This window comes from Loxodonta africana, chromosome 9, assembly GCF_030014295.1.
Source record: "Loxodonta africana isolate mLoxAfr1 chromosome 9, mLoxAfr1.hap2, whole genome shotgun sequence".
Classification (NCBI taxonomy): Eukaryota; Metazoa; Chordata; class Mammalia; order Proboscidea; family Elephantidae; genus Loxodonta; species Loxodonta africana.
This window is the reverse complement of record NC_087350.1, coordinates 71,461,389-71,480,610: the sequence shown is the minus strand read 5'-3', so window position 1 is coordinate 71,480,610 and position 19,222 is coordinate 71,461,389. Positions and strand designations below refer to the sequence as shown.

The 19,222-nt window shown below is 37.9% G+C and overlaps 1 protein-coding gene across 6 annotated transcripts in view; it reads left to right on the top strand.

Moving 5' to 3' along the window:
* The window catches only part of FKTN (fukutin), a 65,721-nt gene continuing 46,499 nt past the window's right edge, over positions 1-19,222 (top strand). For 2 of the 6 annotated variants that reach the window (XR_002785027.2, XM_003407820.4), the window contains exons 1-3: positions 2-250; positions 8,409-8,595; positions 11,902-11,961. Coding sequence is in view for 4 of the 6 variants with exons in the window: in XM_003407820.4 (XP_003407868.1) it covers positions 8,491-8,595; positions 11,902-11,961 (165 nt within the window). In the remaining 2 variants the exon portion in view is untranslated. The other 4 variants (XM_064291639.1, XM_064291638.1, XM_064291640.1 and 1 more) reach the window with 4 other exon arrangements.

Sequence of the window (19,222 nt, the reverse complement as noted above, 5' to 3'; positions counted from 1 at the left end):
GTGCGGCGTAGGCGGCTCCGCCTGGTCGCTGGTGATGGGCGGGCGCTGCATCCGACGGTCCTCTGTGGCTAGGGTGACTTCACTGGGCTTCTCTCAGCGTTCCGGCTACCTGCCCACCCTGTCGGCGGGGAGGCGGCCCATGGACTGAGCGCGCTCCGGGCAGGGTATCCTTCAGTGAGCCAGTCCTCGAGCATCTCTTGGTAGACGACCGCTCGGCCAAGCCTCACCACGCTCCTGGGGATATCAGCAGGTAAAATTCCCGCAGTGGGACAGGTTCCGTTTTGGAGGGCGATCAAACCCCTTGTAAGAGGAGGGTTGAGCTAGTGACGTTTGAGCGGGGTCATGAGAGATGTCTTGGAATTTGGAGAGAGGGTTTCAGATTTCGGAACCAACGCGTGCAAAGATACAGAGAAACATAAAGTTGGGCAGCACCGGAGAGCTAATGTTGGGCCCCAATTGGGAAGGACCTTGTGGAGTAACTCCATGGCAGTGGGGAGCTAGAACAGATTTATGGAGAGTGGGTAGCTTGACTACCCATCCCTTCCTCTCTAATGCACCTGCTGGGTTCAACTCTTAGTTCGTTTGGAGGAGTATTTACTGGGGCCCCCTTGCGTGCTTATTAATAGGGGGGACGCTGCTAGGCATTCTAAATAAAGTTGCACATGGCTTTGGCATCTACCCTTTGTTTGCATTACCGACTGGAGGATGTCGGGAGGACAGGATATGTGCAGAGGTGATTGTTAAAAGCTCTGGATAAGAGTCGGTTGAACTGGGCTTCTATTTCACCGTCATCAATTTCTCAGGCAATAGGAGTCAATTCTTTTTGGACCTCGGTTTCCTCAGGTCTTATAAGAGGACTTACATAATATCTCAGGTTCTTCCTACTGTTGAAAATGGCAGGTTTCTGAATAATCAAACAAATATCAAAGTGAATGATAGAGCGGTGCATTAGGAATTAGGAAAAGACAGACGCTGGTTCTGCAATTGAGCTGGACTCTTAGGATGGATAGGGTTTGAATCATCAGGAACCATCTCTTTTAAGCATCATGGATAAAGATATAAAAGACAGGAATAGACATTCATGTTTTAGAGTCTTTGTGGAGATAGATTTAGTGAGGGTAGAGGATTCGAGAAGGATGGCATTGGATGATGAATGCCAAGAGGAAAGAAAGTGGAGTACGTTCTGAATGGGGAGAAGGAAAGAATGAGAGAAATGTCAAGAGACCAATCCACAGGACTTGATTTCTTGGATCTAGGTGATTGATGTTTTGAGCCTGGGTTTCAAAAAAGTGAATGTAATTGCTGTGGACAGAAATGAAGTTTCTGGCAGAATTCCAGCATGGAGTAATGTTTTGGTAGTCAGATGATTCAGAGTGTAGCTCTGATGTTGTCAGTAACTAGCTTCTTGGGCTGTCACTGAATTCTTCTGAATCCTTCTCTCCTCTGTAAAGTGATATTGTTGGACTAGGTGGTCCCTCTTTTCTAAAACCTGTAAAACTTTGGTCTGTGAGGATGGAGAGCTGCTTTTTTAGGGGAGGGGATAGTTGAGGGAGAATTGTTGTTACTGTTGTTAGGTGCCATCTAGTGTAGTGGGTTCCGACTCATAGCAAGTGAAGGAAACACTGCCTGGTCCTGCACTATCCTCACAATCATTGCTGTGTTTGAGCCCATTGTTGCAGCCTGTGTGTCATTCCATCTTGTTGAGGGACTCCCTCTTTTTTGCTGACCTTCTACCGAGCATGATGTCCTTCCCCAGGGACTAGGCCCTCCTGATAACATGTCCAAATTACATGAGATGAAGTCTTGCTATCCTCGCTTGTAAGGAGTATTCTGGCTGTACTTTTTCCAAGACAGATTTGCTTGTTCTTCTGACAGTCCATGGTATAGTGAATATTCTCCACCAACACCATAATTCAAAGGCATCAATTCTTCTTCGGTCTTCCTTATTCATTGTCCACTTTTCGCATGATACCATGGCTTAGATCAGGCGCACCTTAGTCCTCAAAGTGAGAGAAAATAAAATTCTTAATTTTGAACATGTTAAATTTGAGATGCAGGAAATACAGTTGGAAATATAGGTAGATATAGTACATAGATTAGAATTTAAATAATCAGGTTTTTTTTAGAGTGGTAATTGAAATCTTGAGAATGGATTTGCTTTGAAGGAGAGATTGAACAGAAGGTAGTATAGGATGTGCCCATAGATAGGAGGCTCAAGAAAATTGTGAAGGAAACATGCAGATCTTAGACCTAAGAGGAAGGACTCCTTTAAAAAAAAGTATTATTTATAGTCATACTAGGTTCTTGGAGGTGAACATTATGATTGAAATAATTTAACTGTATTTACATCAAATATCAAGTACCTACTTCTGAGAACTCTGCAGCCTATAAATAATTCAAATAAATATGGTCTCCACTAATTCTCTATCTGGAATTAAAATCATTTGTGTATTTATTTATTCAACAAATATTTTTGTGTTTCAGGGATGTAATGATGAACAAGATAGATGTCTTTCATAGTCCCTTCGTGTAAAATCCTTAGCTTTTAGCGAACGTGGCAGTAATTAAGGTGCACCTCATCTGTTTTTCTCGGGATGAGATAGCTTTATTGTCTATCAAAATAATATATGCTCATTATAAAAATATTGGGACAATATAGAAAGACTACAAAAATAGTAGTACAAATATACAATACTATAGAAATGCAAGGGAGGGGGATTGTAATTTGAGAGCAAAGGGAATTAGTAGTAGATCTTTAAGATGACTACTATTAATTATTGCTAGCATTTATTGAATACTTACCCTGTTCTAGGCACTTGTTCAGTGCTTTGTGTGCTTTAGTTTGTTCAACCCTCAGAACAGCCCTGTGAGTCAGATACAATACGTAGATACATTTTAAAGAGGAGTACCTTTAGGCACAGAGAGATTAACTGACCTACCCAAAGTCATACAGGCTGGAAGTGGCAGAGCAGGATTTGAATTTAGCAGTGTGTCTCCAGAGCCTGTACTCTTAACTACTTAGTAGGCAGTGATGGAGGGAAAAACAATGTATTTAGAAGGAATAGCATAGCCAAAGGTACCAAGGTGAGATAGCACTTTATCAGTGGGTTTACACAGGAAATACTGGTAAATAAGCCATGTTGTTGTTGTTAGGTGCTGTCGAGTTGGTTCCAACTCATAGTAACCCTGTGTACAACAGAATGAGATATTGCCTGGTCCTGCACCATCCTCACAATTGTTGGTATGTTTGAGCCCATCGATGCGGCCACTGTGTCAGACCATCTCATTGAGGATCTTCCTCTCTTTCGCTGACCCTCTGCTTTACCAAGTATGATATCCTTCTCCAGGGACTGATCCTTCCTGATAACATATCCAAAGCACATGAGACAAAGTCTTGCCGTCCTCACTTCTAAAGAGCATTCTGGCTGTACTTCTTCCAAGACAGATTTGTTTGTTCTTCTAGCAGTCCATGGTATATTCGGTATTCTTTGCCAACACCATATTTAAAATTAGCCATAGAAGGTCTTAAAGCAAGGGCAAGTGACTTTTAAAGTGGTACTTTAGAAATAGTTTAGCTTTGGTCCCTAAAATGATTTTTTTGAGGAAAGACTGGTGGTATTCATGCAGGAAGCTTTCTGTATAGGCAGAGGGTAATAGGCTTTTGATTTAGGCTAACTATACTGGAAATGGGAAAGAAGTGGCTATTTTTAGAGGCACTGGGAAGAATATACACTATTTGTCGATTCATTAGATGTGAAGTTAGAACCACAAAATATATTTTATTTTGAACATGAATAATTGAGGAAATAGGGATACCAACAACAGAAATAGATGAACAAGTCATATAAGAAATCAGATTTCAAGGTGGATAGCGATTTGTTTTAGGTACTGGTGGACTGTTGAAGGAGTCCCTGGGTGGAGCAAATGGTTAATGTGCTTACAAGGGTGGAGATTCAAGTCTATCCAGAGACTCCTCGGAAGAAAACCCTGGCTTCTAAAAAATTGGCTGTTGAAAACCCTGTGGAGCACAGTTCTACTCTGAGACGCATGGGGTCACCATGAGTTTGAATCAACTCAACAGTGACTGGTTTGTTTTTTCTTTTAGGGAACCATTGAAAGTTTTTGATTATGGGAGTAACTTGATTCTTCTGTCAACAAGTGTGATCATTAAGGTTGTGTGTCAACTTGGCTTGGCCATGATTCTCAGTGGTTTGGCAGTTATGATGTCGTTTGGCAGTCATATGATGATGTGATCACTTCCATGATGAGATTTGATATAATGTGATCACCTCCATGACAGGATTTGCTGTGAGTAGCCAGTCAGCTGAAAGGGAGTTTCCTTGGGGATGTGGCCTGTATCAAATCTAAGTGGACTTTCTGGCAAGGCTCATGGCCTTTTGCTTGCTCTGGCTTCTGTTTGTCTGACTTCCCGTTCTTGAGACTTGAGCTAGCAGCTTACCTGCTGTCATGTTTGCCGATCTTGGGATTCATAGGTCTTCACAGCCTGTGAGCAAGAGCCTTGTTGTCTGACCTGCAGATCTTGAGTTCGCCAGCCCCTGCAGCTACGTAAATCAGGAGAAGCCTCTGTTGTAACCCACAGACTTGGGACATTCCAGCGTCTACAATCACATGAGCCATTTCCTTGATATATTTATACGCTTTATTGGTTTTGTTTCCCTAGAGAACCCAGCCTAAGACAGTAAGATTATGGCTAGAGAGAAAATAGACACAGAGACATCAGTGAAAATTAGAACATTGGGCATGATTTGAGTCTAAATTAGAATATGACAGTGAAGGAAGAAGAGTGAGTTGCTGCCAGAGGTATTTCAGAGGTAAAATCAGGAAGCCTTGGGCTCTTTTTTTAAGTATCACATTATTGATTTTTAAGTGGTAACTTAATTCCTACTGAAGAGATACTACTAGCAAAAAGAAACATTTTGAAGGCCAGTAATTGTCCTTAGCAGTTGAATTGCCTCAGAATTTATAGAAAATAAAGTAAAATTATATATCATCTTGTTAATAAAAATGTAATTAAGTGTTTGATGACATATTTTGAAGATTTATTTCATGTTAGAATTGTAGAGTAGAGGTAAGTGTCCAAGAGAAAACATGATATTAATTTGGACTTAATGTTTCTAAGGGCTTTTGTGCTTTTTTTCCCTATTTATTAATTTAGAGTTAGAAGAGGCTGGGCGGTAGCACAATCTCAATACTACTTTATGTTTCACTAGGAATCAGCATATGGTAACTTGATGTACTAATTAATACAAGTGCGAGAAAGTGAGCCTGAAATTGAAAATGAAAGGTGTTGTTCTTGTTATCTTATGGCCTGGCATTATCAGAATGTTTGATTTTTTTTTTATCATAGCAGGTTTTAGCAGGCAGCAAAAACGAATACAATCATCAGTGTTGTTTCATGTTACTAGTTGTCACAGTTTTAGGAAGTAGAAAATAATCATGATCTATTTAGTTATCCTTGTTTTATATACATAATCTGTAGTTCAGGTAGATTATTCACACCACTGTTGATATCATTTCTCTTTCGTGGTTTATTGGTCTTATATAATTTCTTATAGAACTTGCTTTTTATAGGCTACAGTTCTAGAAGCTTAGTGCAATTGTTTTAAAACCTCAAACCAAGACTTATGATTTTTAAGATGGCAAAGTAAAGACATTTGTATCCTCTTCTATCTGAAATTACCCCGAAACATCAAGGAAAATGAGAGACAGAGATATAATTACATCCTTGATGAGACTAGAAGACCTATACTCCCAAATCAAAATTGTTGAGAAATAGTTGCCAAATGTAAGCAGGAAGAGCTGGAAAGAGAATGCTGACAGAAGGAATTCTCAGAGCTGACAAAGCAAAGAGAGATAGGTCTTTTATTTACAGTGGGATCAGGATGCATAGGAAGTCAGCGAGAGCTTCCTTGAACTGTTTGGCAACCTTAACTAGCAAGGAAGAAAGAATGCATGAGGAAGCACACAGATAGATATACCATCTTTTCAGGAAGTTCTGTCTTTGTAAGACAAGATAGATTGTGAGTAGCCTTCTGTTGCCTATCTCCAACACTGGGAAGAAGTACATAATGGCTAAACAACTTGCTCTTGCATGTTCTCACACGAGCTCTTGCTCTCTTACACATACAGTTGTACAAACACTATTATAAAGCCTCTTCGTATATTCCACTCTAGAACAGAGCTTTGTTTCTTCCTTGCACAGTCCTCTTGCAAATAACTGATCCAGAGGGGGCTCAGGTCATTCAATTCATAGATGAATAATAAAAAGGAAATGAGCACGGTATCTGCACAAAAATACAACAAAAAGGAGAGAAGAAACAGGAAAAAATAGGAAAAGAGAACCCTTGAGAAAACTGCTATGACCCCTAAAATTTAATGAAAAAATCACTTCTCTAAAATAAGAGACAAAGTTAATTGGCTCAAGAGCTAGGAAGAAATGGTAAGACAACAGAATATGGTGAATCACAACCTGGCAGAGCTCAGGAAAGAAAAAAAAAAACCTGTTGTCAAGTTGATTCTGACTCATAGCAACCTTATAGGACAGGGTAGAACTGCTCCATAGGGTTTCCAGGGTTTCAAACCCAGCCTTTTGGTTAGCAGCCATAGCGTACCGTAGCTTTTAACCACTGCACCACCTAGCTCCCAGGAAAGAAAAGGAACAAAAAAATCTGAGAAAGGGCCACACTGGAAGCAAAAAGGAGAATTAACATTGTTGAAAACTCAGCATAGGACATGGATGATAGGCTCTTAAAAGCTGAACAAAGTGAAGTGGAAATGAATGGAGATACAACACATGCTTACTTGTGGTTCTGGAAATAGAGAATTCAGCATTAGAACTGGAAAACATTCAAACATATAACTTAAGAAAACTTTCCACAAAGGCAAGAAATCTTGATTGTACAGATTTAAAGAGCATACTGTGACTGAGGAAAAACTGATATATAATCGTCAATATCAATGTATAACCTAGTTAGAAGAAAAATGGATTTCAGGGGTGAGGAATGAGTCCTTTGCTCAACCCATTGAAAAGATAAACTTACTTATAGGGGAGTGGAGGGAATCAGATATTGTCAAGGGAATAAGTAGCCTTACAGAACAATGGTACAAAGCCTCTAAGTCATCAGCGAAAGAAAGTATGACCTCAGAGCCAAACGGTCAATGGTTAACCATTTTTGGACAATGCAAGAAGTCAAATACCTATAAGTTTATTTTGAATGAGCTACAAGAAGATGAGTATCGGTTGTCTAGTAGATGAATAGAGATGATACAGCGAAAGGATTGACAGTGAGCATTGATTCCATTTACTAGTAGAAATAAGACCGAAACAACTATGGAATTCATGTTACAGAATAGAACAGAAACTCTAATAAGGTAAAAATAGCTAATAACAGTTAGGATTAAAAAAGGAAAGAAGCTAGGAGGCAGTATAAATTTGCTGATTTTCTCTTGTTTTATAGCTGGAGAACAAAAAGATACATAAAGCTTAAAAATGAAGTAGTAGAGATGTTCGTATATTTAAAGGAATGAGATAAACACTTAAAGAACTATGTATAACACATTTAATCAGAGGTAGAAATTGAACTATATTAGATTTTTTATCCTAAAGAAATAATCAGAGACCAAAAATCACAGCATTCTTATCACAGCATTCTTTACTATTGCAAAAAAAGAAAACATACGTGGAATATATATAAAAATGGAATACTTCCTAGATCACAAAGGAAATTTCCACATCAAAGAGTTATCAAACAGACCATGTTCCCTGACTAAAAACTTTCTCAGTTTCTTTTGTGGGAGTGATTCTCAAAGTATGGTCTCTAGATCTGTAGCATCAGCATCCCTTGGGAACTTTTCAGAAATGAAATTCAGGGGTCCTACCTCAGACCTAGGAGTCCTTGAGTGGCTCGAACAGTTAAATGCTCGGCTACTAACTAAAAGGTTGGCATTTGAAATGCATGCAGAGGCACCTTGGAAGAAAGGCCTTGTGACCTGCTTCTGAAAGGTCACAGCCTTGAAAATCTTACAGAGCACAGTTCTCCTCTGTGCACATGGGGTCACTATATGTCTGAATAGACTTCGTGACAACTGGTTTACTCCAAACCTACTGAATCAAACTCTGGGGGTAAAGCCCTGATCTCTATTGGTTTGTTTTTTATAAATACCTCAGGTATGTCATTTATTTGGAATTGTTAAGAATGCCATTATAAACCTTTTCCTTATATCATCTTTGGTCTCATATCTAATTATTTCATTAGGACAGAGAACTACTAAGTCAAAGAATATTTTATAGAACTTTAGATAACTTTTTCTTTGTTCTGTACTGTTTATTAGAGGTGAAAAATTACATATAGGTTTTTGTCTGTTCGGAAATATCTTTTTGTTCACAGAAAGCAAGATTACCTTCCTATCCAGAAAAATGAAAACGACTGAGTTACTTTCAGAGAACAGCCAAATGAGTGCTGCAGACTAATGAGTAGAATCAACAAGAACGTGATTTTGGCCCTTTTAACTTTGACAAGTTCTGCATTTCTGCTGTTTCAGTTGTACTACTACAAGCACTATTTATCAGCAAAGGTAATTTTCTTTCTCCTGCATCATTAGACATTATTGTAGCTATATATTTTCCTAACACACGTCCACTTTGCAGTACATAAAATGAATTACGGTGTTTCAAATCCTTGCAGAAGCATTTCTGACTGAGATTCTCATCTTTGTGTGGGTGTGGCAGGCTACTCAAAATTGCAGTTAAGTGTTATTGTAAGAACACTAAAAGTCCAAAGTGTCAAGTTTTGGTGATGTTTATTGAAATTTTGTGATAGAGTTCTATAAGAACGTGCTAAACAGATTATCTCTTATTTAAATTAACTTGATGAAAAATAATTTTGATACCAAAATTAGTTTTTTTAGTTCAATGTATATTTTAATTGTTACCTACCAGGGAAATAAAATGAACCTTTATTATAGATCTGTAAGCACAGAGAAGTGAAGACAATGGTTTGGAAACTAATAGCTCCTAAAGATCTCACAGAAAATAACTGTAGTCCAGATAAGAAATTCCAAAGTTGAGAAGGCATTGCTGAGTTGTGAAAATGTTACCAAGCACTCCCCACCAGGGTTTATTACAATGATATTAACTAAACACTCTGAGTTAAGAACTGCGCTAGATGCTTTGTATGCTTGACTTACCTTAAAAACAACCCTGTGAAAACAAACAGAATACAGACACACATAGGCACATTTATTTATTTAATAACCCCAGGTGATAGAATTATTCTTCAGAAATAGTTGCTTCCTTCTTCCAACTGAGGGAGTTATACTTCCCTGCCCTATTGATGCTGGGCTTGATCATGAGACTTTTCTTAAACCAGTGGAATGTTAACAGATGTATGCATAGGCTTCAAATGGGCTGTCATAATTTAACTTACTCTTTTTACTCTTCTGACCTGCCAGGAATAAAATATGCCCTGGGTAGATGCTGTTCCTCCAGCCCAGGCCCCTGAATGACATGTGTGGAGCTAAGTAAAGCCTAGCTGCCCCATCGGAGTCACAAATCTGTAAGGGAGAAAGTAAATGCATATAAGCCTTAAGATCGGGGGAGGTTTATTATGCAGTGTTATTACATGAGCTTCCTAGATTTCATTTTGTAGGTGAGAAAACTGGAGCTCTAACAGAGATGGTAGATAACGTACCTACCTAAATCATCTAGTTTCCAACATTCAAGCCTGGTATTTGTACCTAACGCTTTCTTTCTAGACTATACTATTTCTAAAATAACTGACAAGTATAGAGGTTACCTTACAACTTGGCTATTTAGTTAATGAATGTATGACATCTTCAACACTTTCCTAGTTAATGAATGTATGACATCTTCAACACTTTCCTAGTTATTTTCTTGGGATAAATTCCTAGGGTAGGATTCTTGGGCCTATGGGTAAACACATTTTAGATTTTGCTACATCTTACAAAGTTACCCTCCACATGGATAACTAGGGTGCCTAGTTTCCCATACCCTTGCCAAATATGGAAATAATAATAACAACATTAACAGTGGCAATAACGCTGTATTGGTTAGAGATGCTTTTGGCTAGTTGTAGCTTAAACAAGTAGGGGGATTATTTGTCTCATATCTGTAAATTCAGAGCCTCTAAAATTCTGTCGTCATTTCCTCTCGTTGCAATCAAGACTGAAAGCAGAAATAAAGGATAGCATTAGTCCACTTCACCTATGTGATGTTGGTCAGCAGATTCCCAGCTGCAAGGGAACCTGGAAAAGTAAGGTTGTTGTGTGGGTTTAAAAAAAAAAATTTACTATTATTACCTTTTCCAGGCTCTGTAATAGAAATTGCAAAGGAGAAGGGACTTAGAAGTAGGTGTTGGGTCAGCATAGCTATAGCAGCTAACATTTTTTGATGTGCTTCATAGGCTAGGCACTATGCTAACCATTTTAGATACATCTGGTTCTCATAACGACTCCTTGAGTGGATCCTATTGCCCCCATTTTCCCAGAGGAAAAAATTTGTGATTCAGAGAAATTTCCTAATTTGCCCAAGGTCACGCAGTTGTTAAATGGAGGAGCTGAAATTTGTTTTTAATTTCAAATTCCAGTCATTCATTGCTGGTATAAGCCCATTACTGTTGAGCTGATTCCAATTGCTGGTATGTAGCAAAGCAGTTGACTTTAGTATATTAACCTTGTATCCTGCAACCTTTCTATAATTGTTTCCAGGAGTTTTTTTGTTGATTCTTTGGAATTTTCTTATAATCATATCTGTGAACAAGACAGTTTTCTTTCTTTCGTCCCAATCTATATACCTTTTGTTTACTTTTCTTGTGTAATTGCATTAGCTAGGACTTCCAGTATGATGTTGAACAGGAATGATGTGAGGGGCCAGCCTTGTCTTGTTCCCAGTCTTAGGGAGAAATCATTTAGCTTCTCACTGTTAGGTATTCTTTTAGCCGTAGGTTTTTTTGAATATATTCTTTATCAAGTTTAAGAAGTTCTACTCTATTCCCAGTTTTTATCATGAATCAGTGTTGCGATTTTGTTAAACGCTTTTTCAGCATCTGTTGATATGATCATATGATTTTTCTTCTTTAGCCTGTTGATACGATGAATTCCATTAATTGATTTGTGAATGTTGGACAAGCCTTGCATACCTGGGATAAACCCCACTTGGTCATGTGTATAATTCTTTTTACACATTGTTGGATTCGATTTGCTAATATTTTGTTGAGAATTTTTGCATCCATGTTCATGAGAGATATTGGTCTGTACTTTTCCTTCCTAGTAATGTCTTTGGTTTTGGTATTAGGGTAATGCTGACCTCATAGAATGAGTTAGAAAATGTGCCCTCCTCTTCTATTTTTTGGAAAAATTTAAGGACTGGTGTTAATTCTTCTTTAAAAGTTTGGTAGAATCCTCCACTGAAATCATTTGGGCCTGGTGCTTTCCATTTTGAAAGGTTATTTATTACTAATTCAGTTTTCTTTAATAGATACAGGCCTCTTCAGATTTTCTGTTCCTCCTTGGTAGATTGTGTCTTTCAAGCAATTGGTCCATTTCATCTAAATTATCAAATTGATGGGCATAGAATTGTTCATAACATTCCTTTATTTTTAATATTAATAGGATCAATTGTGATGGCCTCTTTTTAATTTATAATGTTAGTAATTTGTGTCTTCTCTCTTTTTTCTTTGTTAGCCCATGGCTAGAAAGATATCGATTTTATTTATTTATTTATTTATTCAAAGAACCAGTGTTAGGTTTTGTTGATTTTTCTCTACTAATATCCTATTTTCAGTTTCATTCATGCCTATCCTACCCTAAATGTAATGTTGCATGCTGGGCTTTGAATTTACTAAAATATTCTTACTTTTCTAGAATGGAGCTGGTTTATCAAAATCCAAAGGAAGCCGAATTGGATTTGATAGCACACAGTGGGTAGGTACAGTAAACAAGAAATTCCTCAATTACAATCTTCAGTTTAGTTCATTTATTGATATACTTAATAAGTATTTACTGAATGATGACAACGATAATAGCTGCCTTGAGGGTATGGGAGGGTGGGGACGGGGCAGGTCCTATGCCAAGTCCTTTGTATGCAGTGTCTCATTTAGTCCTTTTGGAAACCTTAGGAAATCAGTATAAATTGTTATCCTCAGTTGGCTTAGACAGATTGAGGTTCGTTAGCTATGAAGCGATTGAGTCCACGTTCTACCTCTGGTTATCTGCTGCTAAAACCCTCGTTTACTGAGCTGTGGTGCTTCCCCAAATGAATGAATGTAGGAATCAGAATTGAACTGTGAATAAGGGAAAATAAAATCAAGACTAAAACTCTATTCAGCATGTTTTCTTTGTAAGAAGAGGGAAACTAGTAATATATACTAATATCCTTGTTTTGTTTTACAAATTTCAGAGCCTGCACATTTATAAAATATTTTTTCCTAACTAAATTATTTATGTAAAATGATGTTAGGTTACTAATTTAAAAAATACATTTATTCTAGTATACATTATGGAAAGTACTAGACATTTGTTATTGATGCACTTCAATCTTTGAGTTCTCTGTAACCAGAGATTTTAAATTAGACATGGGCTTTCAAATCACCAAGCAGCCAAAATATAGTGATAATTTTAGGTCATTGCACATCAGCTGGTTTTGAACTACTCTTTAAAAGATAAAGTCTGGGATATTGTATTATCAGGTTTCTCAGCTACCTAGTCTAGAAGCATTAGTGTGAACTTTTAACTTATCCAAAATAGCAAATATTTTGCTCTGTGAACTTAGGGTAGTCCGAGGAGAAAGGTAAGCATTATATAATTGGAATTTATAGTCACAGTTACAGGAATTTATTGTCACAGAAAGATTCTAGCTGATGAAATAAAAAGGGATATTTTGTGCATTTCTTTCCAGCCCTTCTCTATCTCTCTACTCACTCTTAAGAAACACATATAATACTTTGACCAGATTTATTGTCCTGTGGATGAAATACTTTGCTGAGATTTGAAATTCCATTTTTAATAGCTGGGAAATATGCCTGTCTGAAGGCAGTGGGGGGGCTCGATCATAAATTTTAACATCTAAAATTCACTGATACTTATAATAATATAAGTTTTTCAAGTTTGCCAGTTGTTGTTGTGTGCCATCGAGTCGATTCCTACCCATAGCGACTCTATGGGACAGAGTAGAACTGCCCCATAGGGTTTCCAAGGAGCGGCTGGTGGATTTGAAGTGCCAACCTTTCGGTTAGCAGCTGAGCCCTTAACCACTGCACCACCAGGGCTGTCCTCATATATGCACTTACAGAGCATGCTCAGAAAATGTTTTAAAGCTATACTAGCTCAGTGAGATAAAAAATTTTGATTGGATTTGATTGATTTTCAAATGTTAGATCAGCCTTTCATTCCTAGTTGCTCATCATGATGTTTTCTTTTTTGACTTTTTTATTTTAATTACTGGAATTGATTTTCTAATATTTTGTTAAGTATTTTTGCATCTATTCTCATGAGGGTCAGTAGTCTGTAATTTTCTTTTTTTGTAATATCTTTATCAGCGTTTGCTATCAAAATTACACTGGCCTGATGAAACAAATCTTTCTTTATGCTCAGCTTCCTGAGTGTTTGTAGGATTGGTATTATTTCTTCTCTTCCTTAAATTCTTCATAGAATTCACCAGTGAAACCATCTGAGTCTGGAGTTTTTTGCTTGTTTAAGGGCAGGTTTTTTTTTTTTTAAATAATAAATTCAATATCTTTAATAGATATAGGGCAATTAAGATTTGTTTCATCTTGTGGTAGTTTTTGTTAAGTTGTAGTTTCCAAGCAATTTGTTCTTTTCATCTAAGTGGTTGAACTTTTGCCAAAGGTTTTTTTTTAATAATTTTTATTGAGCTTTAAGTGAACGTTTACAAATCAAGTCAGTTTGTCACGTATAAGCTTATATACACCTTACTCCATACTCCCACTTACTCTCCCCCTAATGAGTCAGCCCTTCCAGTCTCTCCTTTCGTAACAATTTTGCCAGTTTCTAATCCTCTCTACCCTCCCATCTCCCCTCCAGACAGGAGATGCCAACACAGTCTCGAGTGTCCACCTGATACAAATAGCTCACTCTTCATCAACATCTCTCTCCAACCCATTGTCCAGTCCCTTCCATGTCTGATGAGTTGTCTTCAGGAATGGTTCCTGTCCTGGGCCAACAGAAGGTTTGGGGACCATGACCACCGGGATTCCTCTAGTCTCAGTCAGACCATTAAGTCTGGTCTTTTTATGAGAATTTGGGGTCTGCATCCCACTGATCTCCTGCTCCCTCAGGGATTCTCTGTTGTGCTCCCTGTCAGGGCAGTCATCAGTTGTGGCCAGACACCATCTAGTTCTTCTGGTCTCAGGATGATGTAAGTCTCTGGTTCCTGTGGCCCTTTCTGTCTCTTGCGCTCATAGTTATCGTGTGACCTTGGTGTTCTTCATTCTCCTTTGATCCAGGTGGGTTGAGATCAATTGATGCATCTTAGATGGCCGCTTGTTAGCATTTAAGACGCCAGACGCCAGATTTCAAAGTAGGATGCAGAATGTTTTCATAATAGTATTAATTTGCCAATTGACTTAGAAGTCCCCTTAAGCCATAGGCCCCAACCCCCCGCCCTTGCTTCCCTGACCTTTGACATTCATTTTATCCCGGAAACTTCTTTGCTTTTGGTCCAGTCCATTTGAGCTGACCTTCTGTGTATTGAGTATTGTCCTTCCCTTCACCTAAAGTAGTTTTTATCTACTAACTAATCAGTAAAAAACCCTCTCCCACCCTCCCTCCCTCCCCGCCTCGTAACCACAAAAGTATGTGTTCTTCTCAGTTGATACTATTTCTCAAGATCTTATAATAGTGGTCTTATACAATATTTGTCCTTTTGCCTCTGACTAATTTCGCTCAGCATAATGCCTTCCAGGTTCCTCCATGTTATGAAATGTTTCACAGATTCGTCACTGTTCTTTATCGATGCGTAGTATTCCATTGTGTGAATATACCACAATTTATTTAACCATTCATCCGTTAATGGACACCTTGGTTGCTTCCAGCTTTTTGCTATTGTAAACAGAGCTGCAATAAACATGGGTGTGCATATATCTGTTTGTGTGAAGGCTCTTATTTCTCTAGGGTATATTCCGAGGAGTGGGATTTCTGGGTTGTATGGTAGTTCTATTTCTAACTGTTTAAGATAACGCCAGATAGATATCCAAAGTGGTTGTACCATTTTACATTCCCACCAGCAGTGTATAAGAGTTCCAATCTCTCCGCAGCCTCTCCAACATTTATTATTTTGTGTTTTTTGGATTAATGCCAGCCTTGTTGGAGTGAGATAGAATCTCATCATGGTTTTAATTTGCATTTCTCTAATGCCTAATGATCGAGAACATTTTCTCATGTATCTGTTAGCTGCCTGAATATCTTCTTTAGTGAAATGTGTGTTCATATCCTTTGCCCACTTCTTGATTGGGTTGTTTGTCCGGGTCAGGGCTTTTTTTTTGTTGGGAGTTTTTTGATTACCGTTTCAATCTCTTTTTTTGTTATGGGTCTATTTAGTTGTTCTCCTTCTGAATGTGTTAGTTTAGGTAGGTAGTGTTTTTCCAGGAATTCATCCATTTCTTCTAGGTTTGCAAATTTGTTAAAGTACAATTTTTTGTAATAATCTGACATGATTCTTTCAATTTCATTTGGGTCTGTTGTGATGTGGCCCTTCTCGTTTCTTATTCGGGTTATTTGTTTCCTTTCCTGTATTTCTTTAGTCAGTCTAGCCAATGGTTTATCAATTTTGTTAATTTTTTCAAAGAACCAGCTTTTGGCTTTGTTAATTCTTTCAATTGTTTTTCTGTTCTCTAATTCATTTAGTTCAGCTCTAATTTTTATTATTTGTTTTCTTCTGGTGCCTGATGGATTCTTTGGTTGCTCAGTTTCTATTTGTTCAAGTTGTAGGGACAGTTCTCTGATTTTGGCTCTTTCTTCTTTTTGTATGTGTGCATTTATCAATATAAATTGGCCTCTGAGCACTGCTTTTGCTGTGTCCCAGAGGTTTTGATAGGAAGTATTTTCATTCTCGTTGCATTCTATGAATTTCCTTATTCCCTCCTTGATGTCTTCTATAACCCAGTCTTTTTTCAGGAGGGTATTGTTCATTTTCCAAGGATTTGATTTCTTTTCCCTAGTTTTTCTGTTATTGATCTCTAGTTTTATTGCCTTGTGGTCTGAGAAGATGCTTTGTAATATTTTGATGTTTTGGATTCTGGAAAGGTTTGTTTTATGACCTAATATGTGGTCTATTCTAGAGAATGTTCTATGTGCGCTAGAAAAAAAAGTATACTTTGCAGCAGTTGGGTGGAGAGTTGTGTATAAGTCAATGAGGTCAAGTTGGTTGATTGTTGTAATTAGATCTTCCGTGTCTCTATTGAGCTTCTTACTGGATGTCCTGTCCTTCTCCAAAAGTGGTGTGTTGAAGTCTCCTACTATAATTGTGGAGGTGTCTATCTCACTTTTCAGTTCTGTTAAAATTTGATTTATGTATCTTGCAGCCCTGTCATTGGGTGCATAAATATTTAATATGGTTATATCTTCCTGATCAATTGTCCCTTTTATCATCATGTAGTGTCCTTCTTTATCCTTTGTGGTGGATTTAAGTTTAAAGTCTATTTTGTCAGAAATTAATATTGCTGCTCCTCTTCTTTTTTGCTTCTTGTTTGCTTGATATATTTTTTTCCATCCTTTGAGTTTTAGTTTGTTTGTGTCTCTAAGTCTAAGGTGTGTCTCTTGTAGGCAGCATATAGACGGATCATGTTTCTTTATCCAGAGACTCTCTGTCTCTTTATTGGTGCATTTAGTCCATTTACATTCAGTGTAATTATAGATAAATAAGTTTTTAGTGTTGTCATTTTGATGCCTTTTTATGTGTGTTGTTGACAATTTCATTTTTCCACATACTTTTTTGTGCTGAGACGTTTTTCTTTGTAAATTGTGAGATCCACATTTTCATAGTATTTGACTTTATGTTTGTTGAGTCGTTACGTTTTTCTTGGCTTTTATTTTGAGTTATGGAGTTGTTATACCTCTTTGTGGTTACCTTAATATTTGCCCCTGTTTTTCTAAGTAGAAACCTAAATTGTATTGTCCTATATCGACTTGTATCACTCTCCATATGGCAATTCTATGCCACCTGTATTTAGTCCCTCTTTTTGATTATCGTGATCTTTTACGTATTGACTTCCGTGATTCCCTGTTATGAGCTTTTTTCTTTTTTTTTTAATTAATCTTAGTTTGTTTTTGTGATTTCCCTATTTGAGTTGGTATCAGGATGTTCTGTTTTGTGACCTTGTGTTGTGCTAGTATCTGATATTATTGGTTTTCTGACCAATTTCCTTTAGTATTTCTTGTAGCTTTGGTTTGGTTTTTGCAAATTCTCTAAGCTTGTGTTTATCTGTAAATGTCTTAATTTTGCCTTCATATTTCAGAGAGAGTTTTGCTGGATATATGATCCTTGGCTGGCAGTTTTTCTCCTTCAGCGCTCTGTATATGTCATCCTATTGCCTTCTTGCCTGCATGGTTTCTGCTGAGTAGTCTGAACTTATTCTTATTGATTCTCCCTTGAAGGAGACCTTTGTTTTCTCCCTGGCTGCTTTTAAAATTTTCTGTTTATCTTTGGTTTTGGCAAGTTTGATGATAATATGTCTTGGTGTTTTTCTTTTTGGATCAATCTTAAATGGGGTTCAATGAGCATCTTGGATAGATATCCTTTCGTCTTTCATGATGTCAGGGAAGTTTTCTGTCAGCAGATCTTCAACTATTTTCTCTGTGTTTTCTGTCCTCCCTCCCTGTTCTGGGACTCCAATGACCCGCAAGTTATCCTTCTTGATAGAGTCCCACGTGATTCTTAGGGTTTCTTCATTTTTTTAAATTCTTTTATCTGATTTTTTTTCAGCTATGTTGGTGTTAATTCCCTGGTCCTCCAGATTTCCCAGTCTGCATTCTAATTGCTCGAGTCTGCTCCTCTGACTTCCTATTGCGTTGTCTAATTCTGTAATTTTATTGTTAATCTTTTGGATTTCTGCATGCTGTCTCTCTATGGATTCTTGCAACTTGTTAATTTTTCCACTATGTTCTTGAGTAATCTTTTTGAGTTCTTCAACTGTTTTATCGGTGTGTTCCTTGGCTTTTTCTGCGGTTTGCCTTATTTCATTTCTGAGGTCATCCCTGATGTCTTGAAGCATTCTGTAAATTAGTTTTTTATATTCTGTCTGATAATTCCAGGATTGTATCTTCATTTGGGAAAGATTTTGATTCTTTTGTTTGGGGGGTTGTAGAAGCTGTCATGGTCTGCTTCTTTATGTGGTTTGATATCGACTGCTGTCTCTGAGCCATCACTAAGATATAAAAGAAAAAAAAGATATAGTAGTGGTTTATTCTGTAATCGCTTACTGAGTCTTATCTTGTTTTGTTTTCTTTCAGTATACGTGGATGGGCTACTAGATTGTGCTGTCTTGTTTGTTGTAGCCCTTGACTTACTTATGACCTATTACCAGCTGGTTTGGGCTGTTGCCAGATATATATGCCTGAATCTATTCACTATTCTTGAGTAGAATCTGATTTTGGGTCATCAAGTGTGTGCTGCACCCTAACACCTATCCACCTCAAGAAGTAGTGGTGATAGTTGTGTGTGCCAGATTCTATTAGCAGCTGGGGTTCACACTCCAGGGGGGGCAGGATGCTGACAGGCTTCCCCCAAGTGTCAGTGAGGTAGGTGTGTCTCTATTCCTATAGCACCTTGGTGGGAGGGCACTGCAGCTGTACCTTAGGCCTCCAATGTAAGTAACTCTACTGATTGGTAGGTGTCACCCTCCTTAGACCCCTAAGGCAAGAGGCTAGGTGGTCTGGGGGGAGCTTCAGCCCTCAGTTCCCTGTTGTGGGTCAGTTAGGACTCTGTTGAATAAGCAGAGATATCAGACCTGGGAAACTTGTTTTTCCAGTAAATCCACTAAAAAAAAAAATGCAGTCAGATCCCTATCAGAACTGCCTTTGGGTTATAACCACCACCTTGTTCCCTGTAAGGATCAAAGCCTGAGATTTGGATCATATATGCTTGGCTGGAGCTGGTTCTGTGTTTTTATTCCAATTAGGGAAGGATTTTTGGTCTCTGAGTTTTTTGTGGTTGCTTCTCTCAGGCTGG